The sequence below is a fragment of the Molossus molossus genome, unplaced genomic scaffold, assembly GCF_014108415.1.
Source record: "Molossus molossus isolate mMolMol1 unplaced genomic scaffold, mMolMol1.p scaffold_m16_p_8, whole genome shotgun sequence".
NCBI classification, from domain to species: Eukaryota; Metazoa; Chordata; class Mammalia; order Chiroptera; family Molossidae; genus Molossus; species Molossus molossus.
In genome coordinates, this window is record NW_023425402.1 from 5,144,342 (window position 1) to 5,157,650 (window position 13,309).

The 13,309-nt window shown below is 60.2% G+C and overlaps 1 protein-coding gene across 1 annotated transcript in view; it reads left to right on the forward strand.

Annotated features, from left to right (window-relative positions):
• Positions 1 to 13,309, forward strand: part of ITPR3 (inositol 1,4,5-trisphosphate receptor type 3) — a 61,278-nt gene that overhangs the window by 21,282 nt on the left and 26,687 nt on the right. The window contains exons 3-14 of the mRNA XM_036248503.1: positions 4,292 to 4,413; positions 5,964 to 6,050; positions 6,542 to 6,700; positions 6,886 to 6,984; positions 7,218 to 7,301; positions 9,305 to 9,451; positions 9,685 to 9,780; positions 10,266 to 10,316; positions 10,463 to 10,605; positions 11,445 to 11,544; positions 11,622 to 11,782; positions 12,356 to 12,497. Coding sequence (XP_036104396.1) covers positions 4,292 to 4,413; positions 5,964 to 6,050; positions 6,542 to 6,700; positions 6,886 to 6,984; positions 7,218 to 7,301; positions 9,305 to 9,451; positions 9,685 to 9,780; positions 10,266 to 10,316; positions 10,463 to 10,605; positions 11,445 to 11,544; positions 11,622 to 11,782; positions 12,356 to 12,497 — 1,391 coding nt within the window. The remainder of the gene's footprint in view (positions 1 to 4,291; positions 4,414 to 5,963; positions 6,051 to 6,541; positions 6,701 to 6,885; positions 6,985 to 7,217; positions 7,302 to 9,304; positions 9,452 to 9,684; positions 9,781 to 10,265; positions 10,317 to 10,462; positions 10,606 to 11,444; positions 11,545 to 11,621; positions 11,783 to 12,355; positions 12,498 to 13,309) is intronic.

The following is a 13,309-nucleotide window of genomic DNA, read 5'->3' on the forward strand; positions in this document are numbered from 1 at the left end:
CACTGCTGGTCTCCTCCCTCTCCTGGGATCCCAGCGCAAGTGTTTCATTCAGATGCAGCTTCTGACCCACTCGTGGGCTGTCGAGTCCCTTCAATGGGGTTCAATTGTCCTTTAAAGAATCAGAACACAACTGGAATGCATCAACCATAGTAAGTGCTGTTAATATTTCATGAATTCTTTCTTCAGCTCTGTCTAGTCTCGTCAAGTATATTCAATGAGTTTTAAACTTTGTTATTGAAGCTTTTTTATTTCTAGAAATTCCATTTGTTCTTTTCAGTCTGCTGTGCCACTTTATAGTTTCCCTGTTCCCTGTTTTCTTTATTGATTTGAGAGAGAGAGGAAGGGAGAGGGAGAGAGAGAGAAACATCGATGAGAGAGAACATAGATTGGCTGCCTCCTGCATGCCCCTCTCAGGATCTGGCCCACAACCCGGGCAGATGCCCTGATTGGGAATCAAACCAGCGACCTCTTGGTACAGGGTCGACGCTCAACCACTGAGCCACACAGGCTGGGCTCAAGTATTTCCTTTATTGACATAAGCGAGTAGGTATTTCTGGTGTGCGCACGATGTCTGTCTGAAGTCTCTTCGAGTCTGGTCCTGGTATCCATTCTGCAGGTTTGCTTTCTCTTGTGGCATCTAGTTCCCGAGTTGTCTGCTGGGTGCCTGCTGCTATTGCATTTGAAACATTGTCTGCGAGTGAGTGTCCAGCAGGAGGAGGTACCCTCCAGAGAGGGGTGCTGTCAAACCCCGGGGGCACTGCCTGTCCGAGACCATGAAGCCAAGCGCAGGCCTGGGATCTTGCACCTCGCGGGAGATTCCAGCAGGGCTCTGGGGGCTGGAAGGGGCTGTTCTGGGGGGGGGGGTGTCTCCCACCTTCTGGGGCCTGGGCTTGGATTTTTGTCCCTGTGGTTGGTGAAGCTGTCCTAATAAAATCCAAGTCTCTGGAATCAGCAAACACCTCAGGGGTGAGAGTAGCTTCCTGGTTTTCCTTCTGATCTTCTGTTCTGGCCACATTATTCCTCACTGTCCCGTCAGTTCTTTAAGAAGTCCTAAGGTGACATCTGTTTGAAAAGCCCGGCTGTTAAGTGGTTTCCTACATGGGCTGCTCCATAATGGAGGAGAGCCACAGTCGTCAGCCGCAGGCCCGGAGCCTGCCCCCTTACCAGGGCAGAAGTCCCCACATTGTTTCAGGAGGGGTGATCTGAATGTGTGCTTCCTCGTGAGCTGACCTGGGGCAGCGTCTCTCTCTCCTTCTTTTGTCCTGTCTGGACTGGGAGCGGAGGGAGGTGGGAGACCCAGGAGCTGGGATGGCCTTGGCCGCGGCCGGGGCGGCTGGCTGTGCTGCCCTCTGCTGGATCCGGGCTCCCGGCTGCGGGTCTCGCCCGTCTCCGCGCCGCGCAGACCTGACCGGTGGCGGCTCACTGCCTGCCCGCTTTCTCTTGCCTCCGCGCCACGTGCCTTGTCCTTTCCCTCCCTTCAGGCTAAATTCAAGCCCCTCCTTACCTCAGGGAGTCGTCTGGCTTCCTGTGTTCACGTGCCAGGCAGTGCCTGAGCCAGGTCCAGGGGCGGGACGCGCACGAGCTCCGCCAGCCCTGCCCCCGGCCCTGCGGGAGGGGCCGCGGGAACAGCAGAGCAGCCAGGCCGGAGCCCCTGATGTGAAGTGGAGCCGCGAAGCACACGACCTGTCCTCATCCGTATTTGTATAACAGACTGGGAGGGGACGGTCCGAGCGAGCCTGGAGCTGGGAGCGGTGAGGCCCGCACCGCGCTCTCATGCTCTAAGCGTGACAGGAAAGGGAAATAAAAGGAAAGCTTATATAACAGTCTCGCTCACTACATATAGTAACATAAATGAGTAAAAAATGCAATATAGCCTTGGTCAGTTTGGCTCAGCAGTTAGAGTATCAGCCTGCGGACCCAAGGGTCATGAGTTCAATTTCAGTCAAGGGCTCATACCTGGGTTGCAGGTTCAATCCCGGGCCCTGGTCGGGGTCGTGTGGGAGGCAACCAGTCGATGTGTCTCTCTCAGTGATGTTTCTCACTCCACTGTATCTAAAAAGCAATGGAAAAAAATATCCTCAGGTGAGGATTAAGAAAAAAACTAAAAAACAAAAACCAATATGTATTTTAGAAGTAAACGTTGGGCCCAAGTAGATGACCCAGGGCAGCAGCCCGAGCTTGCCCGGAACCACGTGCACGGATGCAGGCACCGGCGCTTGGCGTGGCCCTGAGTGACGCATGTTCTGAAACAGCAAAAGTCTCCCGGTGAAGTTTGAATAATACAGACTACAGTGTTCCCTCAGTTTATATCACAGTTACAGCCCTGGGAACTTCAGTGTTTCCCCAAATCACGGGAAAATGACTGTGTTAGTGTGTGCCAGTCTGGTCCCGGGCACCACCCGCAGCTGTCCACCTGCAGGTCTGTGCCGCAGGTGCCGCGCTGGGCAGTCTTCATGCCGCAGGTGCCGCGCCGGGCAGTCTTCATGCCGCAGGTGTCGCGCCGGGCAGTCTGTGCCGCAGGTGCCGCGCCGGGCAGTCTGTGCCGCAGGTGCCGTGCCGGGCAGTCTTCATGCCGCAGGTGCCGCGCCGGGCAGTCTTCATGCCGCAGGTGCCACGCCAGGCAGTCTGTGCTGCAGGTGCCGCGCTGGGCAGTCTGTGCCGCAGGTGTGCAGTCTCTGTCCTGCCCTTTAGATGCCAGCTATGACCTCGACCAGTGGGACAGTCAAAATCCCCCATTTTCCCAAACTGCCCCTGGTGTGACCCCCCTTCCCCAGCTCCTGCTGGGCGCCAGTGGCCTCTGACAAGGTAGTGAGATCAGTGCAGTGAGCGGGGGACCCGGAGGAGCTCCGGGAGCTCCAGCTCAGCTCGAAGAAGCAGGACTTCCTGGAGGGGTGACATGCCAGCTTCTTGAGGGCTGAACCCCATAAAGACACGGTCTCTTTAACAAACTGAGTGCGTGTTTCTGGAAGTGATGCCCACCTGTGCTCGTGGTGCCAGGGTGGGCTGGGCAGGGAAGCCCTGGGTGGCTCCATCTGCTTATGGAATTGCCATTTCCCCTCCCTTCGAGGAAGTTCTGTCTTCTCTGAACTTTGACTCACTCGGTTTCTCCTCCCGAGGGCACCAGGGGCCTCTGCTGGCTCCCGGGCTAGATGGAAAGCCCAGTTCCACTTCAGTTCCCAGGGGCTGGATGACCAGCTCCTGCCAGAGCAGGGACTTAGCCTTCCTTTCAGAGGGTAGAGAGAGGGGCTGAAGGAGAGGGCTCCTCACTCTGATCTGCCCCCCAGCCCCCTTCCAGGCCCCGGCACACCGTCTTTCTCCTGTGTTCCATGGAGCACTGCGTGGGCGTGGGGCACAGCCCTGCAGCCTGGGGGTCTCAGAGCCGTGAGCCCACCCCTGCCCCGGGTGTGATTCTCCCCTGTGACGGGGAGCTCACTGCCGCACAGCCCAGCCCAGCTCTTGTCAGGCAGGCTGTCTCCGGTGCCAGCCTTTCTCCATGGGCTCCTCCATCCCCTCCCGCCACACGTTAGAATAGGATTTTCCGACTAATGCTTCCTTTTGATAAATAGGAAAATCTGATACTCTTTGTAGAGTTTGGGCTTATGAAAGTCATTAGTGTTTGTTTGCTTTCCAAAATAAAAATTGTGATAGTGAATTAGTTCCTGGAATTTCGATTGACTCTGTCTTAGGTCAGGTTCCCTGAGATGGGAGAATTGTGGAGGGGAGGTCTCAGGGGAGTAAGGGGGCCTGGCTCACACAGGGCGGGGGGGAGCAGAGCAAGGGCGGGGTCAGGGGAGGAGAAGCCCAGGCCTGATCCCACCAGGAGCTGGGAGTGACGGCATACACAGCCTCCCAGAGGCTGCTGCTGTTACCTGCCTGCGTCAGCGACTGGATGGGCTGCCCCGCCTCTCCGGATGGGCTAGAGGGTGTAACTTGTCAGCCATCTGTGAGCAGGATGGCAGTTGGCCAGAGAAGGGTACAGGTGTGAGCTGTCAGCCACCAGTGTTTACAGAAGCTGGGCTGCAGGCAGGGCAAGGGGTGGGGGCCCAAGAGCCTCTGATAAGTCCCCCGTGGGGCGGAGGGCATGTGTCCCCTGCCAGCCGAGATCCTGCTCTCAGACCTACGTCTGAGACCCCGTGCTGCTCAGTCCAGGACACTTCACATTCTGCGGGGTCCTCCCTCCTCTTCTGTCCACAGGGAGCCGAGGGGGGGTTGAGGGCAGGGCCGCAGGCTGGGGTTTTCCGCAGGGAGGGCCCTGAGCCCCACGAACCCGTCTCCTTCCCGCCCTGCGCAGACTGCCTCTTCAAGGTGTGCCCCATGAACCGCTACTCGGCCCAGAAGCAGTACTGGAAGGCCAAGCAGACCAAGCAGGACAAGGAGAAGATCTCCGACGTGGTGCTGCTGCAGAAGCTGCAGGTGTGTGCGCAGGTGTGCAGCTGGTGCACACGGCCCGCTCACGGAGCTGGCAGGCCCTAGCGGAGCCCAGTGGTTTTAAAACCCCGATGTGCAAGAGGCTGGTGCTCGCTGCTGTGAATGCGGTGAAGTGCGGGGAGCCTTGTCCTCCCTGTGACCCGCTCGTCTGCATGACCCCTTTGTGCCACTTGGAAGAAGGTGCCTCCTCCAGGCTGGCACAGCCCTAGGCCAGGGCACAGGCCCCGTGAGTTCAGCGCCCACCCAGCCCTTCAGCGGGATCCCCAGTGAGCAAGCTGCACGCTGTACACGGAGCTTCCGCTGGCTCCAGGCGCCGGAGAGCAGGTCTTAGCTTCTCCCCGTGTCCCATAGAGCCGGAGCCTAGGCCTGAGGGACTGGTCATTCTGTGAGTTTGCAGCAGGGCCTAGAGGGAGCCGGGGCCTCTGACTCTCCTCGGTCCCTTGGACACGGACAGTGCACAGTGCGAGGGCCTGGTGGCTGCTCCTCGGCCTCTCGGGGCAGTGGCCCAGTTCCATCCTGGGCAGTCCTCTCTGGACAGAGCTCAGGGCCCAGAGCCCAGCCCCGGGAGAAGAGAACAGGAGACTTGTCTGGGCCAGCAGCTTCGCAGCCGGCTTCTGAGACCCTCCTTGGCCCTGGCGCCCCCAGACCTTGCTTCTCTGTGTCTCTTGCCCTGAGGAGTGGGGGTGAGATGGGGAACAGGTGACCCCACCCCACAGCTGTGAACAGGGCTGGAGAGGGGGCTGGGTGGGCTGCCTGAGCCCTGTTATAAAGACCCCCGTCTCTCTTCCTCCTGCTGCCGACAGGCCGAGGCTGAACTGGGGCTCTGGCCTGGGCGTGGAGCCCTCCCGTGGGCACTGACGCACACCCAGAACCACACGTGTCACACACCACACGCTGTGGCCTGTGGAGAGTCGTGTGCGCGCAGCAAGGCTCCCAGCAGCCACCCTCACCTAGCCTGTCGTGAGGCTGGGCAGTGGGACTGAGGAGAAGGGAGATGGGCCAGGCTGATGGAGGAGGCAGAGTCTCCGCAGGCAGCTTCCAGTCTAATGTGACAGAAATGCTTAAAAAGCTGTCCTTAATGGGATGCAAACCAAATCCTCGAGGCCACCGGAGCTGCATCCCCAGAGCTGGATGTGGCCGGTCAGGGAAGGTCCCTGGAGGCAGTGGGCTGGGAGCACACACAGTTTGAGCAGGGGGGTCACAGCGGAGTGGGGCGGAGGCAGGGCCACCAAGCATGCCGGCCAGCGTCGGGGCTGTGGCAGGAGCCCCGTGTTGGGGCATCAGGTGTCTGGTGAGAGATGGGGGTGGTGAGGCTCAGCGTAGGTGACTGCCAGGGCTGTGTGGAGTTGGGGGTTCAAGGACTGGCTGGTGTGCCCCCTCCAGAGGGAGCTGACCTTGGGCTGCCCCTTTGCACACGGAGCCTGGGTCTCTCGACAGTGGGAGGGAACGGGCTGGTGGCCTCCGAGGGTCACTGTGGGTGCAGCGTCAGGAGCTGCGGGTGTCTGCACGTGTTCACCGCATACGTGTCTGCGCAGCATGCGGCCCAAATGGAGCAGAAGCAGAACGACACGGAGAACAAGAAGGTGCATGGGGACATCGTTAAGTACGGCAGCGTGATCCAGGTGAGACTCCTGCACCTCCCAGGACGCCTGGGATGCTGTTGGGAGAAGGTGCCAGCTGACACGCCCCCTGGGGGTGTTGTCCCCCGTGGGTGGCTCCGGGATGTCTCTGGCTGCATGTCTGCTCTGTGAGTGGCCTGAGTAGCCATGTCCAAGGGCATGTCTTTAGCACGGTGGCCATGTGGTCCGGGTCTGAGTGGCCCTGTGATGTGGGCAAGTTCCTTAACTTCCCGTGCCCCAGTGCCCTGTTGCCCCTCTGTCCCATCAGGCCAGTACTGGTGCCTCCCGCGGCTGCTATAAGCTTCTGTAGTACGTGGAAGTGTTCAGAACAGGGCTGGCTTCTGTTTTTGTGATCACCCGGGTGCCCTGCTGGTGTGTTTGTGTGTGTCTGACACTGTGCATGCAGCTGTGCCCAGGGGTCCGGTGGGCCCCAGAGCCCCCCTCTCTCCTGGGCTGGCCTCCTGGAGCCCCTCACCCAGCCCGCCCACCCCCAGCTCCTGCACATGAAGAGCAACAAGTACCTGACCGTGAACAAGCGGCTGCCGGCCCTGCTGGAGAAGAACGCCATGCGGGTGACGCTGGATGCCACGGGCAACGAGGGCTCCTGGCTCTTCATCCAGCCCTTCTGGAAGCTGCGGAGCAATGGGGACAATGTGAGGACGGGGCTGGGCTCGGGGGCCTGGTGGGAGGTGCACCCACACTCCAGAGGGGCTTCCATAGGGTCTTTGATGTGGGGCTGGGTGAGGTCATGTCCATTTCCTACCGGGACAGACAGACCAGAAAGAGGCCTGGAGGCCTGGCCCTTCCCACCCTCACCCTGCTCCACTTGTGCCCATAGGTGGTCGTGGGGGACAAGGTGATCCTGAACCCTGTCAACGCTGGGCAGCCTCTGCACGCCAGCAATTACGAACTCAGCGACAACGCCGGCTGCAAGGAGGTGAGGGGCCACCCCCACTTCTGAGCATACAGACCCCCTTCCCACTGTCTCCCCGCGTTGCCCCCATTCCCTACCCCACAAGTTGGCAGCCCCCGGGGTATTTGGGCTGGGGTCTGAGGCCGCGCTCTGGCGGGGCTGGGCTGGGCCTCCCCTCACCCCCCCCAGTCCCCAGTGCTAGCCCACTCCCAGAGGCCGGGGTCTGCGGGCATCACGGTCTCTGCATCCTGCCCCAGGTCAACTCTGTGAACTGCAGCACCAGCTGGAAGATCAACCTGTTCATGCAGTTCCGAGACCACCTGGATGAGGTGTTGAAAGGGGTAAGGACAGGGAGCCCCCACCCCTGCTGCCCTGCCTGCTGGCCGCCCAGCCCTGCCCCACAGGTTCCCCTGCTGCCCTGTACCCAGCTGCTGCCCGGCTGGCCCTCCCCTCCCTGTGCCCCTGCTTGGGCTCTGCAGCGCCCCCCCCCCCCCACTGAGGCCCGCCCACCAGCCCCATCTAGACCGCCCGTCTCTCTGGCCTCACAACCCCCCTCTCCACTCTCCAAGTCCTGGCTGGCCTCAGTTTGCTCTCTTGCTGAGGGGGTGTCAGTAGACTGGGGTCCCCATCCCTCACATCTAGGCCTGCTGGTGTGGTGCTAGGACAGCAGGGGCTGATAGGCCCAGCAGGGGTGGGCCTTGGGGTGGGCGGGGGAGCTGTACCAGGAAATACACAGCAGAGACTTTGTGGGGGACCAGAACAGAGGGTGGGAGGAGGGCTGGAGAGACCATTAGAGAGACCCCGAAAGCCAGGTGTGGTGGGGAGAGAGGGGGGTTCAGAGGGTCCTCAGGGGTGGTAGGGGACAGAAACAGCCTACTGGGGTGCAGGCAGTATGTGGAGGGGCAGATCTAGGGGTCGCAGAGAGGGTGGGGCCTCAGCCAGGGAATCAGCAGGTACACCTGGCCCTGATACCTGTTAAAGAGACATGACAGGCCCTTGAGCGGCCACCTCAGGAGGCCACCCTAGGGTCACTGCAATGCTCCCTTTGCCCCCGCCCCCAGCCAGGCTGCTCTGTCAGACTTCTGTGTCCCCTCAGGCTGCCTCACCCTCCTCTGGCTCATCTCCCAGGCTGTTTCCCATCCACCCAAGCTCTGTGCTTTTCTCTTCCTTAAGCCTGCACATCACTCACACATCAGCCCCTGCCACCTCCTTCCAGAAGCCCTCCCTGGTTACACATTCCAGCTCCAAATCTGTGCAGCACTCAGAAAAGGAAACCTTACTGAGCTGAACCCTGAGGTGCTGCCCAGAATGGTTTGGTGAATCCGGCAATGGCTCCCACGTTAGATTCCAGGCAACTCGGAAGTGAGCTAACAGAGCCCACCCCTTGTTTGCTGTCACCCTGCACTGCCCGGGTACAGAGGTCACCAGGCTCTGCCATAGTAACTGACCCAATCTGCGTATCTTCCTTCATTCCTTCATTCACCCACTCATGCGTTCACGCCACAGATGCCGGCTGAGGCCTGTGTCCCGCGCAGTGATTAGTGACAGCGAGAGGTGGCGTGCTCTGAGGGCCTGCTGGCGGCCGGCGCTGGGGAGCGGGGGAGCTGAGGGCCTGGATTCATGTCCCGATTGTCCCTCGCTGTGTCCCCTGGGGGCCCGTTTCTGCGCCTGTGGAGGGGGACGATGACGTGCCTGGCCAGAGGGTAGCACGGAGTAGGTGCGGAGGTTCGTGTGAAGCAGCTGGCACGTGGCGAGACTGTAGTGTTACTTGACTATACAAACTAGAATCCTCACAATTTCTGCAAGGAGGTCATAACATTCCCACTTTACAAAAGAGGAAATGGAGGCTCGGAGATGCTAAGGGACTTATCCCAGGTCACACAGCTTGTAAGAGCAGAGCCAGGATTCAGACTTGGTCTCAGTGTCCAGAGCTATGGCGATGAACAGACTACGTCAGTCCAGCGGCCAGCGAGAGGGGGCGTGATGGGCCAGTAACTAGGCAGAAGGGCCCAGAGAGGCCGCCAGGCTGTGGAGACCCCTCCTGCCTTCATGGAGGGGAGACTTGAGATTGGCTTTTACAGGTCAGGGGCATTTCTAGGGGTACTGACTGGGAGGGAGGTGATCAAAGGCAGGTCTGAACACCTGCCGGGAGGGCTCTGGGTAAGAGCGTGTCCGCCCAGCCGCGTGGGGGCTACGAATTTGGGGTCTGGCTGAGGGTCCTGGCCGCCCTCTGCTTGCTGGCTCTGGAAGGAGCAAGTGCGGCCAGCCAGCTGCGCCTGCGCCTGGGGGTAGCGCTGGCCGGGGAGGTCCTGGTGCCTCCTGAGCCGCATCCTGCTGCCTGCAGGGGGACGTGGTGCGGCTGTTCCACGCGGAGCAGGAGAAGTTCCTGACGTGTGACGAGTACAAAGGCAAGCTGCAGGTGTTCCTGCGGACCACGCTGCGCCAGTCTGCCACCTCGGCCACCAGCTCCAACGCCCTCTGGGAGGTGGAGGTCAGAGCTCTGCTTCGGGTGCCCGGGACCCAGCCCTTCTCTCCACCCCCCTCCTCCATCACTGGGGGCACCCCTGCCTCCTCCGAGCCCCTCCAGAGCCAGGGGCCAGGAAAAGTCCAGGAGCCACCTACCCAGAACTCTCCCGGCTCCAGAGCGCTGCCCATCCATGCTTTCCCCTTTGAGCACCCCCTCCCTGGGTAGCCTCACCCCTGCCTCGCCCCTGAATCCCCCAGGTGGTCCACCATGATCCCTGCCGTGGAGGAGCTGGCCACTGGAACGGCCTGTACCGCTTCAAGCACCTGGCCACGGGCAACTACCTGGCTGCTGAGGTGAGTGGAGGGGCAGGTGGCATCCGGGAGCCCAGGTGGGGTGCTGGGCACGTCCACACAGACCCGTGTCTGTGGACCCTGTCTTGTCAGCACTCGTGCATTTATTTAGCAAATAATATCAAATAAGTGCACGGCTGTAAATAAGCCTAATACATACTGCTGTGTCCCTACTACGTGCCGGGAGCTGTCCCAGGCGCAGGGATGCAGTGAGCAAAGTTCCGGTCCTTGTGGAACTTCGACATCCATGTGTACGGGGCATTGCGTGTGCGTGTGCGTGTGCGTGTGTGCGTCTGTGGGTCCGCAGAGAGGGGCCGTGAAGGCAGTGCCTGGGGGCTGTCATTGGTGGCTCCTCCAGGAGTCACATGGGTTTGGGGGCTGGGTGGGCACCCCTGAGAGGGTGGGGGCTGCCTGCCCTGACCCAGGGACATATATGAACTTTGTCTTGGAGTGGGTCTGACAGCTCCCCGTCTTGTTTCTCTCTGTAGGAGAACCCCAGCTACAAGGGTGACGCCTCTGACCCCAAGGCAGTAGGAGTGGTGAGGACCAGGACGGGGACCAGGCATCACTGGGGCGGGCAGGGCAGGGGAGACGGGCTGGGGGGAGCCTGGCAGGTGGGATGCCAGTGGTTTCAGGGGTCTGAGAGGAAGGAGGGACTCTGGCTGAGCTGGGGTCTTCACCCCAGGGTGCCCAGGGCCGCACAGGTCGCCGGAACGCTGGGGAGAAGATCAAGTACCGCCTTGTGGCTGTGCCCCATGGCAACGACATTGCCTCACTCTTCGAGCTGGACCCCACCACGCTGCAGAAAACAGACTCCTTCGTGCCCCGGTGGGTGGTGCTGCGTGCCTTTGGCGGGACGGCATGCCCGCTCCCTCTGGGGACTGAGCTCTGAGCGTGTAGGCAGCTAACCACTGAACGCTTGCCCTGCGCCCGGCCCTGGGTGCTGCTGTATCATAACCCTTCCCTGCAGTGTTCTTCACCAGCTGCCTGCCCCTGAGGTCTGGGCGCTCAGGCACGGGCCACACCGCAGTTTGTCCAGGGTACACTGGGCCGGGGGCTGGGCTCCCAACCCCGAGATTCTAGGATGTGAGAAACAACAGGAACTCCCCGATGTTGATCAGGCGTTACCTGTGACCTCAGGCAGCTCGCTCAGTTCCATGCCCTGTCAAGTGGGAATGTGGTCTACCCATTACCAGTGCTGATGGGCCCCTGACCCCTTACCTGAAACTCTTGGGGCCAGGTGCACTTGCGATTGCTTTTTATTTCAGAAAGGTCATTTCATGACCAGAGACATGAGTATTTCTTCTGTGAAACGCAAACGTGTTAACACTAAATGGCCTAAGTAGTCTAGACGCCTCATTTGTCCGGTGGATTTTGGTCCCAAGTTTACATACAAGCCTTGGCTTTTGGAGTGCTTTGGGTTGGGAGTGTGGGAGGCCCAGGGTCCTAGGAGAGTGCAGCAGGTAGCACAGGGCCTGGGGTGTGTGCGGTCACTCCTCTCCGGCTCCTCACCTGCAGGGACGTACGCCTGTCCAGCACCCCTGCCCAGCACCCCTGCCTGTGGCCGCTGGGTGTGGAGTCAGGTGGCAGATGTGAAGTGGTCGGGGTGGAGGGCAGCCGGGACGTGCTCCGTGGCACACTCGTGGTGCACTGTGTCCTGCCTGCAGGAACTCCTATGTCCGGCTGCGGCACCTCTGCACCAACACCTGGATCCAGAGCACCAACGTGCCCATCGACATCGAGGAGGAGCGGCCCATCCGGCTCATGGTGCGGGCCGCCCGGGGCTGGGAGGGGCTGGGGCCCAGCTTGTCCTTGAGTGCCCTTGCTGACCTCTGTCCCTGCAGCTGGGCACCTGCCCCACCAAGGAGGACAAGGAGGCCTTTGCCATTGTGTCGGTTCCTGTGTCTGAGATCCGAGACCTGGACTTTGCCAATGATGCCAGCTCCATGCTGGCCAGCGCCGTGGAGAAGCTGAACGAAGGCTTCATCAGCCAGAATGACCGCAGGTGGGCTGCGGGGATGGGTCACTGAGGTTCTCTGAGAGGCCTGTCCTCCCAGGGTCTGCATTTCATGAACAAAGGAGCCACAAAGCAGAAGCTGGGCTGGGCTGGGGAGGGGAGACAGGTGAGGACTGGTCCCTGCACGGCCCTGGCCTCTGCCTCACTGCTGTGTACCCCCGGAACTACCCCGTGACGGAGCTGTCATTACCCTTACTGATGATGGGACTGAGGTTGAGGTTGAGAGACTTGTCCAAGGTCACACAGCTGGTACGTGGCAGAACGGACATGCAGATAGCCCCTCGCACCAAACACCCTGCCTCGTGCCCTGTTGTTCTTTTTTAGATTGCTGTGTACTGAGATCTTAGTTTTGGGGGCACTTCCAACTCCAGGGTGGGTGGGGTGGGGGGGTGTTTTGAGAGCAGATCGGGGTGAAGCTGGGAGAGAAGCTGAAGGCCAGTGATGGGCTGTGGAAGGCCCGGTTGCCAAGGAGGGGGGCAGGGGGCATGAGATGTGTGGGCCCTGGGAGCTCTCCCAGGGTTGGCACCTCACACGTGTCATCTCTCATGTCCTTTTGTGAAGGTTTGTCATCCAGCTGCTGGAGGACCTGGTGTTCTTTGTCAGCGACGTCCCCAACAATGGGCAGAACGTGCTGGACATCATGGTCACCAAGCCCAACCGGGAGCGGCAGAAGCTGATGAGGGAGCAGAACATCCTCAAGCAGGTGGCCGAGCACACGCGGGACCGGCCGCGGCACACCTTGGGAAGGGCGGGCGACAGGCCCCAGCGGGCCTTTCCTGGCTCCACTGAGCTGCTGTCTCCCTGCAGTTCCTCAGTCACCCTCTTAACAAAAAGAATATTTATCGAGCACTTACCCCGCGCCAGGCACTGCATGCAGCCCAAGTGCCCTGCATGTTGGCTTATGGGATCCTCTCAGCCTGAGGGAGGCCCTGTTATTGCCCCGTTTTCCCACGGAGAAACTGAGGCACACCGAGGTTGGAGTGCACAGCCAGGAAGCAGCAGGGCCAGGTGTGAACTCAGGATGCTGGGTCCAGAACTTGTGCTTAAAGTTTTTTTTTCTGAAAAAAATTTTTTTTTTTTATCTTCACCCGAGGACATTTTTCGATATTTTGTTCAGATAGAGTGGGAGGGAGAGAGAGGAAGAGAGAGAGAAACATCGACGTGAAAGAGACACATCGAGTGGCCGCCATCCGCACGACCCGACCAGGGCCGGGGACAAACTGCAGCCGAAGTACATGCCCTTACCCGGAACCGAACCCGGGTCTCTGTAGACTGCAGGCCAGCCCTCTAACCGCTGAGCCACACCGGCCAGGGCTGAAATTTTATTATGAAAGTTTTCAAATACTGAGACAGTATTGCAAGAATAGTAAGGGCATACGCCCGCCACCTGCATGCACTGCCCCACCTGCTGGCTTGGCTGCGTGCAGCTGCGTCTCCGCATCCATCCTCCACGCTCCCATCCCGAAACCCGTACCTCACCCTGGAGTTTTCAGCACACACCTCCTAAGAATAAGG